Here is a 17,020-nt window from a genome sequence, read left to right on the forward strand (position 1 = left end):
TACAAAGGAGGGACGGATTGACCGAATCGAGTCAAGGATGAGGATGAGGATAATATTACGACAAGTGGAAACTGCCAACGCCTTCTTTCATCGCAATCCCGAGCTTCTCCTTCATCACGGCCTTTGACGAGTACTCCGGCAGCTTGAGGTAGTTGACACACGTCATTACGCTAGGCAGGTAGTCGTCCGCTGTGAGAGGTGCTTCGTGGGGCTTGCGTACAACAGTCAAGGGTGGGTTGAGACCCCGGAAGCCTACGACATCATGAGTACACGAACGCGATGAGAATTATGCATGATACATACCACCGATCGGCAACTTCGGGCTACCAGTGATGAACTGGAGGAAGCTCCTTCTCACCGGTGCGTCATAACCTGACATGACCTCGAGCAAATCACGGATCGCACGACTCTCGACGTTGAAGCCGTGGTCAGCCTTTACGGCTTCGCTCAGGGCTGGTAAAACAGAAACACATGAGACAAGCGTACAGCCATTGCAAGAAGTCGACGTACTCTCTAAGCTCCAATCCTCGTCACCATTACCAAACAGCATCACCAGCTCGTCTGCTGTGAACGCCTGCAAGTCGGTGATAGGAAAAACCTTGGAGAATCCTTCCCGGAATGCCTTCGCTTGCAGCTGTGCGCCCTTACCGATAATAGCGTCGATGACGTCCTGGATGTACTGATCCACATTCTCGGCAGTGACAGACACGTTTCGTCCACCGGGCTGATGAAACATCGTCGTGAGCTTCAACAAAGAGAACAAACATCGAGGCGAGCGCACACACCATTAGCTCAATGTCATACCCCGGTATTGTGAAGTCAAGGGCGAGATCTTCCACGTTGACTTCTTCTACCATCGCGAGCTTGCGGCGCAACTGTGCCCCGTGCATGAGACTTCAGGATGCACATGTAGAATCAGGAATTATAATCATACCTTGTCGTTCTGGCTCTTCGTAGCAGCAAAACTTTGAACCTGTGCCAGTGAAGCGGCCAAATCAGGGTCAACGCGCTGGAGAGACTTCATCAAGAATTATGTCTCATAACACAACCAGGGAACTTACTCTGAGACTATCGACAGTCAATGGGACATCTTCTCCAAGGATGAGCTTGAGGAAAATCTTGTTCATCGAGAGGTCGATGATGCGAGAGTCTAGCATTGCCTTCGCAACAAACTGGCCAATGACCCGGAAGATGTGCGTTCGTTTTCTGTGTGAATATGGTGAGCTAATTGAGAGCTCAAGAAGACAAAGTTAACCTACTGTCCACCATCATTTGCGATACTAGCGACACTGATAGGGGCGGGGAACAGACCGAGGGGGTGGTGGACATAAGGGCCAGGTAGAGATGAATCTGCATCACGCCATATCTTCAAGTCTCTCCGGGCAAACTCCTTCGAGACAAGAGAGTAGAATTCCAAGGTAGGTCCCAGTCCGGTGCCGACCTCTTCGAAGTATTCCACTTCTAATATCGACGACGAAGAGCCATACAGTTCGAACACTTTCACAGCCGACTCGAGTATGTGCTGGCGAGATATCCTGACTTTCTGTCGCTGCAAGCGACCCAGAAAGCCTACACCGTCGTCTCGGCGAGAGGTGTCCTGAGATCGATTTTGCTGGCTCTGCCACTTAAGAATTAGGCGCGCATAACCAAACGATGTCGACTGCAAGAAGCTGTAACGGGTAGGGAAGGGAAAGAGGAACGGGAAATGTTGAGGGAGATCAAGCGCCCAGTCAGGCAAACATGAGCTACATATATCACGTTAGTACGAATGTAAGTGTGCAGCGTTGGCGGCAGAGAACGCGCCTAGCAACTATCATAGGTTCTTCCAATTGTCGTGTAAGTTTGGCTGTGAGCTTGTTATTGACAAATGACGACTCCGGAAGTATGCGCTTTGGCGCAAGTACAGATTGCCGCTCGCTTTCGTGGGCATTCAACTTGTGAAGAACACGAAGTAAGCGAAGGATTTTGGCAGATGGAGCGTCGTCTGGGAGAGATGACAGTGTAGGACCTGGTGAGCGACTTCGTGTGATATCTTCACCACGAGCTGCTGGCACAGTTAACATGCGGTGATACAGATTTTCACGGAAACCTACCATCTGGGGCCGGTGGTGGTCCAGGCACCTTCTTGAACTTGATGCTGTACACTCCTTGCCAGATCATGCTTAGTGGAAGAGTAGGGCCAGACTTCTTTCGCATTTCATGCTGATGGATAGCACCGTAAATTGTCAGATCCAGAGGAAGCTTGTGATCATCCATGAAAAACTCCAAGTGCCAATCGCTTGGCTTCGCCTTCAAAGCAGCTGCATAGGAACCCTTGGGCGTCGACGTATTACGCGGGGTAGGTAGTGGTGGGAAGGCTCTAGCTAGATTTGGAGTGGGTACCCGTGTTCCATCGGGAGTCTGCGCCTCCACCTTATAGCCATCTAGTTTGCTAATAAGCGTCACAACAACACAACTCTGGACGATTAGCTAACCATCATCCACAGAAACAGTAACGGTTTTCTCTGTGACCGAGCTGTCTGGGTCAGCTTCTTCATCAAAGACCTAACACAAAATGAGAAAGGCAAGGAACAACACAATAACTCAAACATACATCTGCGTCGACATCGACCTCATCGTCGGTGAAATCGGCAGCATACTCAGTATCATTGAGCATGGTCTCAGTGGATGCATTCTCCGCGGAAGGGGCATCGCTAGGTTCGGGTACAGTGGAGGCCGTCGGCCCTTCCGAGGCTTCATGGCTGCCCTCCTCCTGAGTTCCTTGCGCTGGCTCCGCAGGTGCATCGACTGTTGCCTTCTTCGCACTGAGACGAAGGCTACGTCGCCGATGAACTCCTGCTGCTTCACCTGAAGATGGTGATGTCCTTGCACCACTCTCTGTTCCAGCAGGAGTTGACGCGGCCTTTGGTGGTTGTTCTACGTTGTCTCGGGCTGCAGATGGGGGAGCTAATCCAGATGCTGCGAGAGCAGCGAGCATGCCAGACAAGCGTGAGCCACCTGGAAGAGAACCAGCAACTCGAGGACGCAAATAGTCATGCAGAGCCTGGAAGGTTGCGATCGCATGAATTGACACCACGATGTTGCTCAGATTACGCGGAATATCTGAATCTTCCGCGGCAACTAAGCGAAGGCGAAGCTGCCGAGCGAGCAAGGAAGGAGAACTGCGCTTAGAATCTGTTGAACGACCACACCATTAGCGTGGTACATTCGTCGACGGCAATGAGGAACATACCATCTGCACTTTGTGCTACAGTGACTACGTCAAACGACTCCATTCTTGTCAAGCTTTCCTGTAGCTTTTTGACAAATGTAGCAAACGAGGTCTGGCTGTTTGTACCCTTGAGTTTACGGGCGCTGAAGGCAGAGAAGAATAACTCTTGTCGACGACTCAGGCTCACTAGGGGTAATACAAGTCACATGAATGAAGTCGGCCAGAAAAACGAGGAGCTCTTACCACTACGATCAGTGTCGGTCGCGAAGTGGAGAAGTCCGTCGACAACTCCACTTTGGAGCAGTTCAAAGCTTGACACAGATGTGTGGGGAGAAGCAAATAAACCGGCCAGCTCTCCAAGAGCTGCAATCAACTGTGTCTCAGATGTTGATTGCTCTGAGACGCGGTCGACTAGTCGGCGCAAAGTTGCGAACACATCATCGGAGTCATCGTGTTCCTCGCTAAGAAGGTACTTGAATCGAATGACTCGAGCACGAAGCGTGATGGCGTCATCAGGTTCTAGTGAAAGCGAAGATAGCTTCTTGTAGCCAGGAATCGTAGCCGCTATCGACGCAGAGATGGACGTATGTGTAGGCGTAGCAGGCTCTGCTGGTGAAGGTACTTCAGATACGTCTTTCTCCTTGTCCTTGTCCTTGTCTTTTTCCTTGGACTTCGATGAGATGTTCCGAGAGCCCAGCATCTCTATTTCATGGAGGACTCCTTCACGCCGGAAGACCGGCTTGTATTCTGCAGCGAGCTTACTCAACAACAGTTCCACTAATTGGAGGGCGCCAATCACAAGTGTTGGATGGTCCTTAGAGGACAGAATTGAGGAAGCAAAACTCGCCACAGGGACGAACTAGATAATGAACATCAGAATCGACGAGAAATAGTAGGGGTTTCAAACCGACAATGAACACTGCTTTCAATTCTTCTCCATCCAAAAAACTGACTGCCTTCAGTAACCCAGTCAGTGTCTTGATTCTGACCGGGGTGATCACGCTTGCTGCGTACACGTCCACCAGTATGGGGACCATGAGTCGCAAGAAGCGTCCGACGACATTGGGTTTTGAACGAAGTAGCTCCGTACGGTCGGAAGTCGACTCTTTAGCAGGGATAACTGGAGCGGCTTCCTCGCCATCCTGGACCGATGACGAGTCAGCAGCACCAGCATCAGGAGTAGAGCATCGAGCGGATACAGAGCTGGACGCGGACTCTGCGGGAAGCTCTGATGGTGCATTCATGAAGGCTGCTGCTACTACAGCTTGACGAGCAGCAGCTCGATCAGCCTTCGTCTTCGCCTTAGTCATCTTAGCAAAAGCCTTCTCCGTGTACGACTTGTGGTCAAAGACGCCATCTAATCCATGTCAGGAACACAGAAACCAGATCACTACACAATGGGGGGACTCGCCTTTGGGCAACGGCGGCATCAACTCTGAAATGAGACTGAGTGTCTCCTCAACCTGCTCCTTAGGACGATGAGCCAAATTCTCCATAACAGTCATATCAGCTAAACCACCGCCCAATCCCTGGCCGCTGACATAATCCCCTTGCTCCTCACCACTGTCAGATGCCGGAGGCAGTACGCCAGTCAGGATCTGGTACAGTGTCTCCACGATGCCAGCCTCAAGAAGGACCAAGGTGATCTTAGGGCTTGCTCGGGCAGACGTCGCCAAAGCTCGCAGTAGTAAGGTAAACGTGCTTGCAGCAATCAGAGGAGATCCACCGGCTGGGAGAAGGAGGAGGTTCACCGCCTTTATGAGGTCGACGTCGACCAAAGCTTCAAGGTGTTCTGGAGAAGAGCGATAATACGAGTCCACGACACGGATGACACAAAGGCATGCAAACTCCACCAGACGCTGATCAGAGTAACCAAGACAATTACGGATGATCGGCCAAACTCCACGGATCATTGGGAAATGCTCAGCAGAGACATTCCGACAGCAGTTCGAGGCAGCTTGGAGAGCCGTCCTTTGAACAGCAATGGAGAAGAAATCGAGGTAATTCAGCAACGCCGCCAAGCCACCTTCTCGCACAATCGAGCTGGGAAATTCTTCCGAGATTTTCTCCAGAGTCTGTACGCTAAATGAGCATTTGCAAAAATTAGAAACCGCGAAAATCTTACGCTCAATGTCTGTTCTGCCAAGTCAATGTAGGAAATCTCAATAAGCTTGCTGCAAAGCACTGGAATCGCGCCATGGTAAACGACGGTGTGAGCTACACCGGGCAGAGCTTCCATCAAGTTCGCGAGACATCTGCACGCCAGAACTTGGGCTTCCAGATTCTCGTCACCTTGATAAGGAGCACCACCGGTGCTCATGGCCAAAGCTGCCGCAAGGGCCGCATCCTCGTCAGGATCTTGGGGATCATCGTCGTCACCTTCGTCCGAATCGTTTCCGGTGCCACCAAGTATTCGGACAAGTTCTCGGATAAATGCCTCCACTTGAAATGAACCTGCCAAAGTGTCTTCTGTGCTGATACTGAGCAATTCGCTGAGCGCTTGTAGCGTAACAAGCCTCGTAGTGGGATCCGCGGTAGGTTTGATGTTAGTCAACATTGCCTTCAGACGACTCGATAGACCCATCATATACGATCCTAGGTGGCGGAATTCACCAAAGATCGACATGGCAGAGGAGTCGTCCAAGGCGTCGTTTAGACCCTTCGCTGGCTCTGCTGGACTGTCATCGTTGGCATCCCCTTCATCGTGACCACCGCCGTCATCACCTCCCTCCTCTATAACCTCTTCATCACCTTGATCGTCGTGCTTCTCATTGGGCTCAGCATGCTCTTCGTGCAAACACTCGGCATCTACCATCTCCACATCTTCGTCTTCAGCTCTTGATGAACTTGCTGCTGCTGCCATGGCTTTGCTCTTCATTGCTGCCTTGCCTTTCCCTGTCGCCGTAGATCTGGGAAGAAGCATTCTGTGCTGTGCTTGTAAAGACGGGGAAAACGTGGGCATACCTGGGTTTCTTGGTCATATTGGAAGGATGTACGTCTACTCTAGACCGGAGAGAATATGCGCTAGTGGAGGTCCTAAGACGTTTGCTAGATGCAGCTGCAGCTGTCGACTCGTCTTCTTCGGACTGAGGTTCTGGGACTGCGCGCTTCTTACCCTTGGCGTCTTTCGGAGGTTCGTTGATAGTTAGGGCAGTGTTGGGGGGATAGGTGGCGCGACGTGCTCTACAGCATACTCAGAATGAATCACTCAAGGTGATAATTGCACTGCATACCTCTTACTCGCACGTGAGGACTCGTCAGACACTACTTCTTTCGCCTTTCCCTTGCCTGTCTCGCGGCCACGTTTGGATGAAGGCGAAGAGGAAGGCTGCTGCTCCGCGGTAATGCGTTCCTTTTCCCTTTCCTTCTGCTTTGCAGCTTTGACTCTTGCGCTGGAACGCAAGACTTTGGTCTCTACGGAGGATCCTGAACCTGATGTAGAATGCTCTTCCGGATGCGATGTTGATGGACTGTGACTACTGGCACCTTCTTGCTGCTCGATGAAGTCCATTTAGTGCATACAGCCGGCCATCGATTCCCTGAGTGTAAGGCGATCGAGTGGGAGTCGTAACGAGAGAGTTTGTGGCGGCGTCCAACCAAGTCAGGACAGGCCGCTGCCGGCCCTCGCTCACATAATCTCCACTCCGCTGTCTCCGCTTGAACCTTCAAGTGGCGGAGACTGGGAAGAGCCTGAGGCTAAAGTCTGTTCAGCGTCTGTGTAGAGTTTCCAGTCACCAGGCACCGTGCGCGCAACGAGAAGGAAGGCAGACAGGACGGTGCTGTGGCTTTGTATACTTTCCCCCCTTCCCATACAAAGCCGTCTGAATTCGAGACTATTACAAGTGTTGCTCTACTACAATCCTTTAGTTCTGTTATACCACGGCCTCCTTCAAAATCTCCTCAACGCTTGCAACCAGAATATCCACAATCCTTTCCACCTCTGCCTTCGTGACGTTGTACGGCGGCGAAATCATCAGGTGGTCGCCCAGCGTTCCTTCGAGATTCGAGCCGCCGGTCATACCCATGATCGCCAATCCGTTCTCCAGGCAGCGGGCTTGCACAACCAAGCCGAATTTCTCTGCCTTGAAATCCAGTTTTGCCGCTTCGGGCCCTGTGAAGTCGAACTCGATGCTCCACCATCCGCCAGCGCCGCGAATGTCGAAGACGAACGGTGCTGCGAGGGCGTTCGGCGACTCCAGGCGCTCGCGAAGCAATGATCCGAGATACGCGCCCTGCGTGCGGATGTTCTCCAGGAGGTTCTCCTCGACTATCACTTTCTGCACGGCAAGCGCGGCAGCGCAGGACAATGGGTGTGCCTGAGTCATTATTGCATATTAGTCTCAAAAGGCGAGGAGCTATCTCCTCTACTTACTTGGTAGGTGTGCCCATGTTTCCAATAACCGGAAGAATCACGAATACCTGAGGCAACCCTCCTCGACATCAAGACGGCGCCGATTGATGCATATCTGAAGATGAAAATGGGTAAACTTAACTTGGGAAAAATCGGTGTACTCACCCTCCTCCGAGACCTTTTGCGATGGCTTGGATATCCGGAGAGGCACCGTCCCCTAGGCTCTCCCAAGCATGGAGGGTGCCAAGTCCTGGTATCGCTCAGGATCGACACCGTCTCTATAAACCAAGTCCTGTACTCACTGCCCATACCGCTCATAACCTCGTCGAGGATAAACAAGGCCCCATACTTCTCACATACCGCCTTCATGGCTTTGAAGTACCCCTTCGGGGCAGGCACGACTCCAGAGGTGGCCCCGACGACAGTCTCAGCAACAACTGTGAAGTACTCCGTGACTCGGCTCAAGCGCGCGTGAGAGAAAGCACGTACAGCCAATGACAGTGTCAGGACCAAGTTCAATAAATTTGTCTTCCAGCTCTTTACGGAGTCTCTCCACGTATTGTTCCTCAGTCTCATCGGGCTTCTGGAAACGCTTCGCGTACGCGGGGGAGACGTGGTGGAAATGAGTCTGGTCCAGGATAGCGGCATAAGGCGCCCTACGGGCCGGGTGGTTAGCCAACGACAGTGTTGACAGGGTATTTCCATGGAATGAAAGTTGTCTTGCGATGAAGTTCGTGCGCTGCGGCTGTTTCGTTTCGTAGTAATACTGCATCGGAGGCCTATCAGCTACGGTCTTTCATGAGAAAATTCATAGTAGCCACCTGACGAGCGAGCTTCATTGCACTCTCCATGGCCTCGGACCCTAGACAGACAGTGTTCGCGTGAAGTCGAGTCCAATAACAGTAACTGGAGAGGATTAACATACCACCGGATAGGAAACCGCAAAGCTCGAAGGCGCCATTGCCAGTCTTCACGAGATATTGTGCCAACTCTTCTGCAGGCTGGTTAGAAAGCTGCATGTTGTACACATCTGAATTTACCACGCCAAGCCAAGTCAGTCAAGAAGCATTCACAGGTGTACATCCCCGACGACATACACGATAATTTATCGGCCTGTTCTGCAATCGCCTTCTTGACCGCAGGATGTCCATGTCCAATACATGCCACCGCTGCACCTCCGCAACCATCGATGATCTTGCGGCCATCCTCCACGTAGATATAGATGCCCTCTGCATGAGTAGCGACGGGCGGAATCCAAGGCGTCCGGTGCAATATCGCGGTCGGCCTCGGAGAGGGCTTGGCGCCAGTGGCAGCTTGAGTGGGCTCAGTGGTGAGTGCAGGTGCCATAGTCGTAAAGATCAACCTGGAGGCCTTGACTCGAATCCATATCCATTTGTTCCTTATAAGTTACCGCAAGCCGGATATCCAGGGGACTGGCTTTGTAGATAGAGATCCGTGGATCTAGACGCCGATATTGGTCTAAGTTAAGAGATAGTCAGATCGAATGCAGTTCCAGGTTCCTGAAGTTTGCGATCGTCTGACAGGACGATAACGACATTCATCGGTCTATTAGGTGACAGTACTGGGTTTGTATGACTCTGAGGGTGCACATCCTCGCACATTACAACCTTAGCGTCTCACAAGAGCCTTTTGAAAAAGCTTGAAGCGGGAGCAGCGAATAAGCGCAATCGGAAACATCACCTCTTCCGTGCTCAATCATGGGAGCAGCAACGATGCTTTGCACGCGACGATAAGGATCGTATTGCATATTCAGAAGCATGATAATAACCACGAGTGGGAGATAGTAGGACTTACGCGAACTGTGGTACGTTACTGGGTATATCCACAGAAGTAAGGAGAAGCAGCGAGATCGACAGATGGATGTCTATCAACTAGGGATCATCAACGTTGGCGGCAGGTGGACAGTCCCACCATGTGGCTGAATAGTACACCACCATTGACCGGATGAGACAGGTGGTGAAGAACGGCGTCGTGGCGTTTCGTGTCCTTGAATTGTGCCCTGCCCGCCTTGCCACTCGAGTCGTGTCAAGATCAGTCGACATAACCTGGCAAAGACGTGCGAATACCCAGAATTATAGTAACCTCTAGAGCTTTCTGGGCCTCCGATGCCAACAAGGGCATGCTGAAGTACATAATGCTTGCCCGTGCACGTTAATCGAGCCTGCAAAGGCACGATCCTCCCATGCAAAGAAAGGATACACACAGTTATATCAGCCTCCAAACTTCCTTCGTCACATTTATCAAAGGCGTGCGCACCAAACATACCGGAAGAGTAACCGTTGAACATTCGTGGGCGGCCCGCCCTGAGGTCCGACGACCCGTGACCATGCTACCCCTCCCCGCAGACAAATTTCGAGAATGCTGTTAACTTGCATGATGTGCTGAGAATTTCTCTGGCATGATAATCGCGTGAGCTGAGGTCATGGAGGCGAACGGCGCGTCCGAAAGCGAATGCAACTGACACGAAGTTGCACGTTGCCTTCCTGTTTCGGGTATTCACTGCTTTGTCAGCAAGAGCACTTCGTGCGGGCGCCTGAGTAAAACTCATCCTCGTGTATGTTCTGCTAGCATGGCTCGTCGGAAGCGACAGCTGCTCGAAGACTCTTCTGACTCTTCTGACGGCTCTGAAGGCGACATTAACGACTATGGTCCCGACCAGAACGATCCGGATGCACGCGAAGAACGAGCATTATTCGAGGACCCTTACAAGCGCAAGCGCAGGCGGAAGAACGGAAAGGACGACGCCATCTACGGAGTATTCGGGAGTGAGGATGAAGACGAGGGATTTGGAGGAAAGAAGGGAGGGAAGGCTCAGAAGCGGAGCGACTGGACGAAGGCACCTGCGTTCGTGTCTGGAGAGAAGGTAGAGAAGGTAGACCTGGACAAGACAGTGAAGGTAGACGAAGGTATGAATGATGCCTCAAGTGGTGAGGAGGGTGTTGAGCAGGGTGAAGTGGAAGACGAGCAGGATGAGGAGGTGGGAGAGGAGGTGGGAGAAGAGGAGGGCGAGGACGAGTCGGAGCCTTCAAAGCCGCCATCCCCGCGTGTCCGAGAGGAAGATCAACAAGCTGAGGAGGAGGAAACAAGACCGCGCTTTGGTGGCCTGGGCTTCGGCGCATCCAAAGCTCAAGCTGGCGGCACGTTCTCCGGATTCCATAGAGGGGGGATCGGGTCACGTCCGTTGCCTGCTGCTTCGCCGTCTCCGACACCGGTGGTCGCAGAAGACATGCCCACAGCGTTTGGCAGCTCTCGCGCTCAACGCTCATTTTTACGCAATGGCGGTAGTGGGACATCTTCTCCAAGGCCTGCAACGCCTCTCAGCACCGCTGACCGTCAGCATTTCAGCAAGCTGGGGGGCACATTCGGTGCGCGCTTACTTGAAAAGATGGGTTGGCAGGCTGGCATGGGTCTTGGTACCACCGGTGAAGGTATCGTGACGCCTGTTGAGAGCAAACTGCGTCCGAAGGGTATGGGTCTCGCGTTCAAAGGCTTCAAGGAGAAGACTGCTCAGGCGAAGGCCGAGGCGAGGCGGAAGGGTGAAATCGTTAGCGACGATGAAGAGGAGTCGAAGACGGCGGCGAGGAAGGCGCGGAAGGCTGCCAAAGCCCAGGAAGAGAAGGCCGACGCTTGGAAAAAACCCAAGAAGGTCAAAACCAGAGTCGAGCACAAGACCTATGAGCAGATTATTGCAGAAGCAGGCCACGAAGTTCCGCAAGCTGGGCTTGGTCAAATCATCGATGCGACTGGGGCTACGGTGCGTGGCACTTGGGTTATTCATTCTGTACTGCCCGTTGATACATACTGCTTTACTCTCTTACAGCCTCGAGAAGTAGCTTCCATTGCTGAGGTTTCTTTGGCGTCTTGGACGCCGACTGCCGACTCCACACGGCTACCTGAAGTCCGACATAACGTTCGTCTCATCTCGGACGCTTGCAAGAGCGATCTCGATGGTCTCGCACGGGAAGCGAGATCATTGCAAGAACGAAAGATTTGGACTCGTCAACAAGACCTCAGTTTACGGAAGAAAGTCGAGGAGGAGGCGGAATGTAAGCATGTATTAATATGCACCGATTGACTACTATCTTGACGCATTTTTATCAGTGATTTCGCGCCTACAGCAGGTGCACCTGGTGGTAGATAACATCGACTCACAAGCCAAGGAGATGGCCTCTATGTATGAGCCATCCCTTGAACCGTTCTCTGCGAACTTCGATAACTTGCTCGGATTATACCCCAAAGAATTTGATAGATACCGGTTAGACGAGATAATTGTTGCAGCCATCACACCTACTGTAAGCATCAGTGTACCCTGCGTTTCATACTCGGAACTAATGCATCTTGTAGGTACGGCGAATGTTCGCTCAATGGCATCCATTGCAAGATCCAACTGCAATAACGCCTACCTTTCGCTTGTGGAGGCGTGCGCTGAAGATGTCGGCGCTCGAAGAAAAGCTGCAAGATCAGGTGCAGGTCTACGGCTCGAGCATAGTAACATCTGCTCCCGTAGCAGTGTGAGTATTCTCAGTATATCTGGCACTTATACTATTACTTATATATTCAAACAGTGAGAAACCGATGACGCCGTATGAAAGCCTCATGTGGAACGTCTGGTTGCCCAAAGTGCGATCATCCATCAATAATGACTGGTCTCCAGAAGACCCACACTCTGCAGTTCGTCTGTATGAAGCGTGGTCAAGCTTTCTGCCTCCCTTTGTCCGCGACAATTTCTTCGATCAGCTGATTTTGCCCAAGGTGTCGAAGGCTGTGGCGGATTGGAATCCTCGTCGCAGTAAGGTATCCTTGCAGAGCGTCGTATTCCCTTGGCTACCACACATCGGCCTCCGGATTGAGGAGGTTCTGGCAGATGCGAGGAGAAAGGTCAAGAGCTTGTTACGGGGATGGGTTATTACTGATGGCGTACCAAAGGACCTCGCCGATTGGAAAGATGTAAGCCACGCTAGTGTTTTGGATCAGGACTGCTGACTTAAATTGCCCGTAATTCAGGTTTTCGACAGCAGCGAGTGGGACACGATGCTATTGAAGTATATCGTACCGAAGCTGGGATCGAGGTTGAGGGACGACTTCCGGATCAATCCGCGCGACCAAGATATGGCGCCTCTCCAAGAGGTCATGTTATGGGAATCTCTGTTACGACCATCGATACTGTCTCAGATCCTCGAGACCGAGTTCTTCCCGAAGTGGCTGGATGTCTTGCACATTTGGTTAATACAACCAAGTCCGAGCCTGGAAGAGGTGGCACGGTGGTACACCTTTTGGAAGGGGACGTTTACGGAAGAAGTACAGAACATGCCAGGCGTCGCCAAGGGCTTCACGCGTGGTCTGGAGATGATGAACAAGGCTATCGAGCTGGGCTCAGATGCAGCGACGTTGTTGCCTCGCCCAGATCATGGTGCTCCTATGGTGTCGGTTCCAAGTGTCAAACAGACTCCGGTTAAGGCGCGACCAGCGCGAACACAGGAGATCACCTTCCGCTCAATTGTGGAAGACTATGCCTCTTCGCACAATCTGCTCTTTATCCCTATTGGACGCGTACATGAGAAGTCGAGGATGCCGCTCTATCGCGTGTCGCAGACGGCTGATGGGAAGGGTGGTTTGTTGGTCTATATTCAGGACGATGCTGTCTGGGCACAGGATGGCGACGAATACCGAGCGATCACGTTGGAGACTATGGTGCTCCGAGGCACTAAAGAAAAGTAGGGTTGTATACTGTGTGTGGAGCATGAAAACAATCGCTGTACTAATGTCTGGATGTCTTCTGTTGTATTCCCTACTGTAGCCTAATGCTTAGATGTACAGACTAATGCCAGATAATAGTGTGGATGACGGTGCGTGTAGGTCGACTGACGATCTTGTTCTTCTAATTAGCGATTGGTCCTATCATTTATGCGTCTATTCAATCCGCCTCTCGCTGAAGGCAACGCGTCGCGCTCTACAAGATCGACACGACGCGTTTCGGAGATCAACCTGCTTATGTAACTCTGAAATGGCGAGGGACGGTGTTTACCCCTCAAATGAAGCAGACTACTAGGCAGTACCTCGCAAAGTAAGTTTCTGATGTTATTGTGCATGAAACTTGAATGATCTTAAGTTCCTGGCTGCTAGTGATGATGATGATAAAAATCATCTACTTACTCGTAAAGAGAGTATGAGGTGGTTGCCTCATCACGTGACATCCATCTCACTTGCCCTGAAGTGACCCAATGCGGCAGGTGTGAATTTTGTGGGCGTGAAACCCACAAGCTCAAGGCCGTCGGCGTCGACAACGTCAAGCCCGCAAAAACTCCAATATGGTCAGTGGAACGGTTCAAGCAGTCGCAATGGAGGCGCATCTGCCAGTCTGTGCGGTCAAAACTACACCTTTGGACTCGAGGTGGGGTGGATGCTGAAGTTGGACTTCGGATGCACCTCCGCGACTGGCATCGTCTCCATTCACGTATGGCTCTGCTTTGTTCGTAGTACTGATGTCCTTGTTGTGCATCTCGTGTAGGCCCGAGGACCCAAAAAGCATTTGAAGCGGTTGGCTGCCCCCTCCTCATGGATGCTCGATAAGTTGAGCGGGACTTACGTGCGTGTCGTAGTCACCGTCATTTGCGCCCGTGGTGCTGAGTTGCGTCTGTCGCTGTCGATCAGGCTCCTCGTCCATCGCCTGGTCCCCACAAACTTCGCGAATCCCTTCCTCTCACTATCTTCCTCCGTAACAGGCTCAAGTATGCGCTGACCGGCCGGGAAGTCACTTCGATTGTTATGCAGCGCTTGATTAAGGTCGATGGCAAGGTTAGAACCGACCCCACCTACCCCGCTGGCTTCCAGGGTACGATTGTTTGCATGTTGGAGAGACCTCAGGTCGATATTTCTATTTAGATGTCATCTCCATCGAGAAGTCTGGCGAGCATTTCCGCCTCCTTTATGACGTCAAGGGTCGTTTCACAATCCACCGCATCACCCCCGAGGAGGCGTCCTACAAGCTCCTGAAAGTCCGCAAGATGGCCATCGGTGCTAGGGGCGTCCCTTACATCGTCACCCACGACGGTCGCACCATCCGTTATCCCGACCCCCTCATCAAGGTCAACGACACTGTTAAATTCGACCTTGAGCAGGGCAAGATCACCGACTACGTCAAGTTTGATACGGGAAACATTGTCATGATCACTGGTGGTCGTAACATGGGTCGCGCGGGTGTCATCGTACATCGTGAGAAACACATCGGTGGATTCGACATCGTGCATGTGAGGGATGTGTTGGATCGGACGTTCGCTACGCGGTATGTCGTCACTCAGTTTTTATTCAAATATCTAATCGATTGTCACGATCGTCGATGGCAGGGTAACGAACATTTTCGTTATCGGCGAGGGCACGAAGCCTTGGATATCGCTACCAAAGGGCAAAGGTACCAAGCTCACCATCTCTGAGGAGAGAGATGCCAGGAGGAGACAGCGTGCCGCCGAGCAATAAACGTCTGTATTCGCTCGCTTACCCTGACTCTTCTCGCATGTCTATGCCATGCTTTGTATGCCACTCCTACGACACCAAAATTACTGCATGCACGCTTATCGCTACAGGGTATTCAGGGAGTATCGTCCCGTCTGCAGTAGTTATGTGTCTAGAATTGTACACCAGGATGGGAACACCGTCGCCACCGTCTTGCAGATGATGGACTCGACTGCGATGCAAATGAGAATGATGAGGGTTGCTGCACTGAAAACGCGCACCTTCGGAGCTGGGCGTTACTGCAGTTTGCGCTTTTGTGAAGGGTTCGCGGTAGGAGTGAAGCGGGAGGTATTGGTTACTATGTTGATGTCTGTGACCAGTTTGCTGGTCTTCTCAAAACAGGAGCGAATTATATCGGCGTCCCAGGGTTGACTCTCGAATGGTTGCAGCCTCTCCACTACCAAAGTGAACTTCTTGCCTTCAGCATGACTGACATTTTCTCCGATCTCCGCGACACAATCGTCGACCGAAGACCAAGGCATCGAATGCCAACTTGGCCTCACGTAGATATGGAGATAAACCCACGACGTCTGGTCGCCAACTATTTGGCTTAGTAGCTTGAGGATGAATGCGGCCTCTGTGAAGCTGTTCCAGAAGAGAGTGGCGGCTAGTCGACTCAGACCACTGCCCAAGATGGGTCGCTCAGCGAGGAGAGAAAGTGCACGTTCGACTCCGGCGTCGGGAGGAACGAACGTTAGGGTCTGCATGACACCTTGGTGAGATTCATCGACGTCAATTGGGGTCGCTTGCCGTCGTCGCAACTCCACTATGCTTTGACTGAAAGCGTCGGGGCCAACGCGTGCTTGCTGGCGGGACAGGAGGTACCAGTCTGAGGTGCCCATGCGACGTTAGAAAGGTAACCAGGTAAAGGTATGATGCTCCTAACCTGGCAGAAATCCCCTCTTCTCCAAATGTAGAGTCACTAGCGAGGGAGCGAGCTTGCGCATCAACTCCACCAGATAGACGAAATTTAAGTCGTCCCATAGAATTCCTACATGCGCGATGTCGACGGACGTTCGGTGACCCAGCACCCAATAAATAAGGGGAATATAGCGCATATTTCTAACCCCGTGAAGCACGAGCTGGTCAATCTTAAGTGGTGCTGTAGAGGTGACCTGGCTTGTCGTGTGATTCGGACGATAACATGATATCGCGCATGTATAAAGGATGGAAAGGTTTGGGAATGCTTGCAAGGTCCGTATTAACTCGCGCGAGGTCCAGAAGTCGACCGCTCTAAGGGAAAGGTGTATGACTGAGGGAAAGTTCGACAGGATGAACTCGCGTGCTTCACGCGGGATGTCGCCCCAGCTCAAGTCGCACAATTCCAAGCATCGTATACCCTTGAATCTGTGAAGATAAGGCAGGACATGGATGATCCAGGTATAGTCGGGCCGATACATAGCAGAGCTGAAGAGCGGACAGTCATGCCTGTCGGAGAAATCCTTGGTTTGGCATCCGCAAAATGCTACTTGGCGAACATAAGTCAACAGGCGATCAGGGGTAAACAAAGTATCCAATGCTTGGAGGTCAGTATGAGCCCTCAACCGGATGCCGCCGTGGAGGTATTTGCGAGCACTGTGAACGAACACTCGGCCAGCTGATTTGCATGCGGCCAAGTCCGCAACACTTTTGTTTGCAGCGACCGCGTCAATGATCATATCATAGAGCTCTTGACAGAGCGGCGGTGTCACCGCTAATACACTGTTCCCATCCGTCCATTAAGGATATATTTTGTGTAAGGTGATGGATGCATACTGTGATTTCGACATGTTCGGTTCAATTGAAGGTGGGTGTAACTAGAAACTGTATCGATGAGCAAAATGAACACCAAGTCTTGAGATCAGGACGCCAGAAATCGAGGTAAGAGCATAGAGATGCACCGCAGCCTTGATGGAGAACGGAAGGGTGAGATATGTGATTGAGGCATG

General features: G+C 51.9%; 5 protein-coding genes across 5 annotated transcripts; 2 read left to right on the forward strand and 3 right to left on the reverse strand.

Moving 5' to 3' along the window:
- Window positions 1–55: 55 nt before the first annotated feature.
- On the reverse strand, window positions 56–6,722 carry SCP_1602880 (hypothetical protein; the record flags this gene model as incomplete). Its single annotated transcript, XM_027764737.1, has 18 exons — window positions 56–252; window positions 304–453; window positions 511–724; window positions 786–875; window positions 935–1,009; window positions 1,062–1,206; window positions 1,260–1,745; window positions 1,804–2,044; window positions 2,094–2,423; window positions 2,475–2,544; window positions 2,594–3,174; window positions 3,233–3,397; window positions 3,455–4,070; window positions 4,123–4,568; window positions 4,623–5,286; window positions 5,337–6,120; window positions 6,176–6,394; window positions 6,445–6,722. 18 exons carry the CDS (start codon window positions 6,720–6,722, stop codon window positions 56–58), a joined length of 5,751 nt encoding a protein of 1,916 aa, XP_027620538.1.
- A 361-nt stretch (window positions 6,723–7,083) lies between these two features.
- On the reverse strand, window positions 7,084–8,909 carry SCP_1602890 (Uncharacterized aminotransferase; the record flags this gene model as incomplete). The annotated part of the gene is made up of 8 exons (XM_027764738.1): window positions 7,084–7,527; window positions 7,584–7,677; window positions 7,728–7,812; window positions 7,865–7,999; window positions 8,052–8,328; window positions 8,384–8,424; window positions 8,488–8,592; window positions 8,660–8,909. The coding sequence occupies 8 exons, from the start codon at window positions 8,907–8,909 to the stop codon at window positions 7,084–7,086; spliced, it is 1,431 nt and encodes a 476-aa protein (XP_027620539.1).
- A 1,243-nt stretch (window positions 8,910–10,152) lies between these two features.
- SCP_1602900 (TFP11-domain-containing protein) lies at window positions 10,153–13,301 on the forward strand (the record flags this gene model as incomplete). The annotated part of the gene is made up of 6 exons (XM_027764739.1): window positions 10,153–11,337; window positions 11,404–11,629; window positions 11,685–11,875; window positions 11,928–12,094; window positions 12,149–12,530; window positions 12,588–13,301. 6 exons carry the CDS (start codon window positions 10,153–10,155, stop codon window positions 13,299–13,301), a joined length of 2,865 nt encoding a protein of 954 aa, XP_027620540.1.
- A 590-nt stretch (window positions 13,302–13,891) lies between these two features.
- Window positions 13,892–15,056, forward strand: SCP_1602910 (40S ribosomal protein; the record flags this gene model as incomplete). The annotated part of the gene is made up of 5 exons (XM_027764740.1): window positions 13,892–13,894; window positions 14,092–14,169; window positions 14,235–14,415; window positions 14,466–14,865; window positions 14,927–15,056. The coding sequence occupies 5 exons, from the start codon at window positions 13,892–13,894 to the stop codon at window positions 15,054–15,056; spliced, it is 792 nt and encodes a 263-aa protein (XP_027620541.1).
- Window positions 15,057–15,328: 272 nt separating this feature from the next.
- On the reverse strand, window positions 15,329–16,861 carry SCP_1602920 (hypothetical protein; the record flags this gene model as incomplete). Its single annotated transcript, XM_027764741.1, has 3 exons — window positions 15,329–15,921; window positions 15,979–16,793; window positions 16,848–16,861. The coding sequence occupies 3 exons, from the start codon at window positions 16,859–16,861 to the stop codon at window positions 15,329–15,331; spliced, it is 1,422 nt and encodes a 473-aa protein (XP_027620542.1).
- Window positions 16,862–17,020: the final 159 nt, after the last annotated feature.

Source organism: Sparassis crispa (assembly GCF_003851025.1).
Source record: "Sparassis crispa DNA, contig_000015F, whole genome shotgun sequence".
Lineage (NCBI taxonomy): Eukaryota > Fungi > Basidiomycota > Agaricomycetes > Polyporales > Sparassidaceae > Sparassis > Sparassis crispa.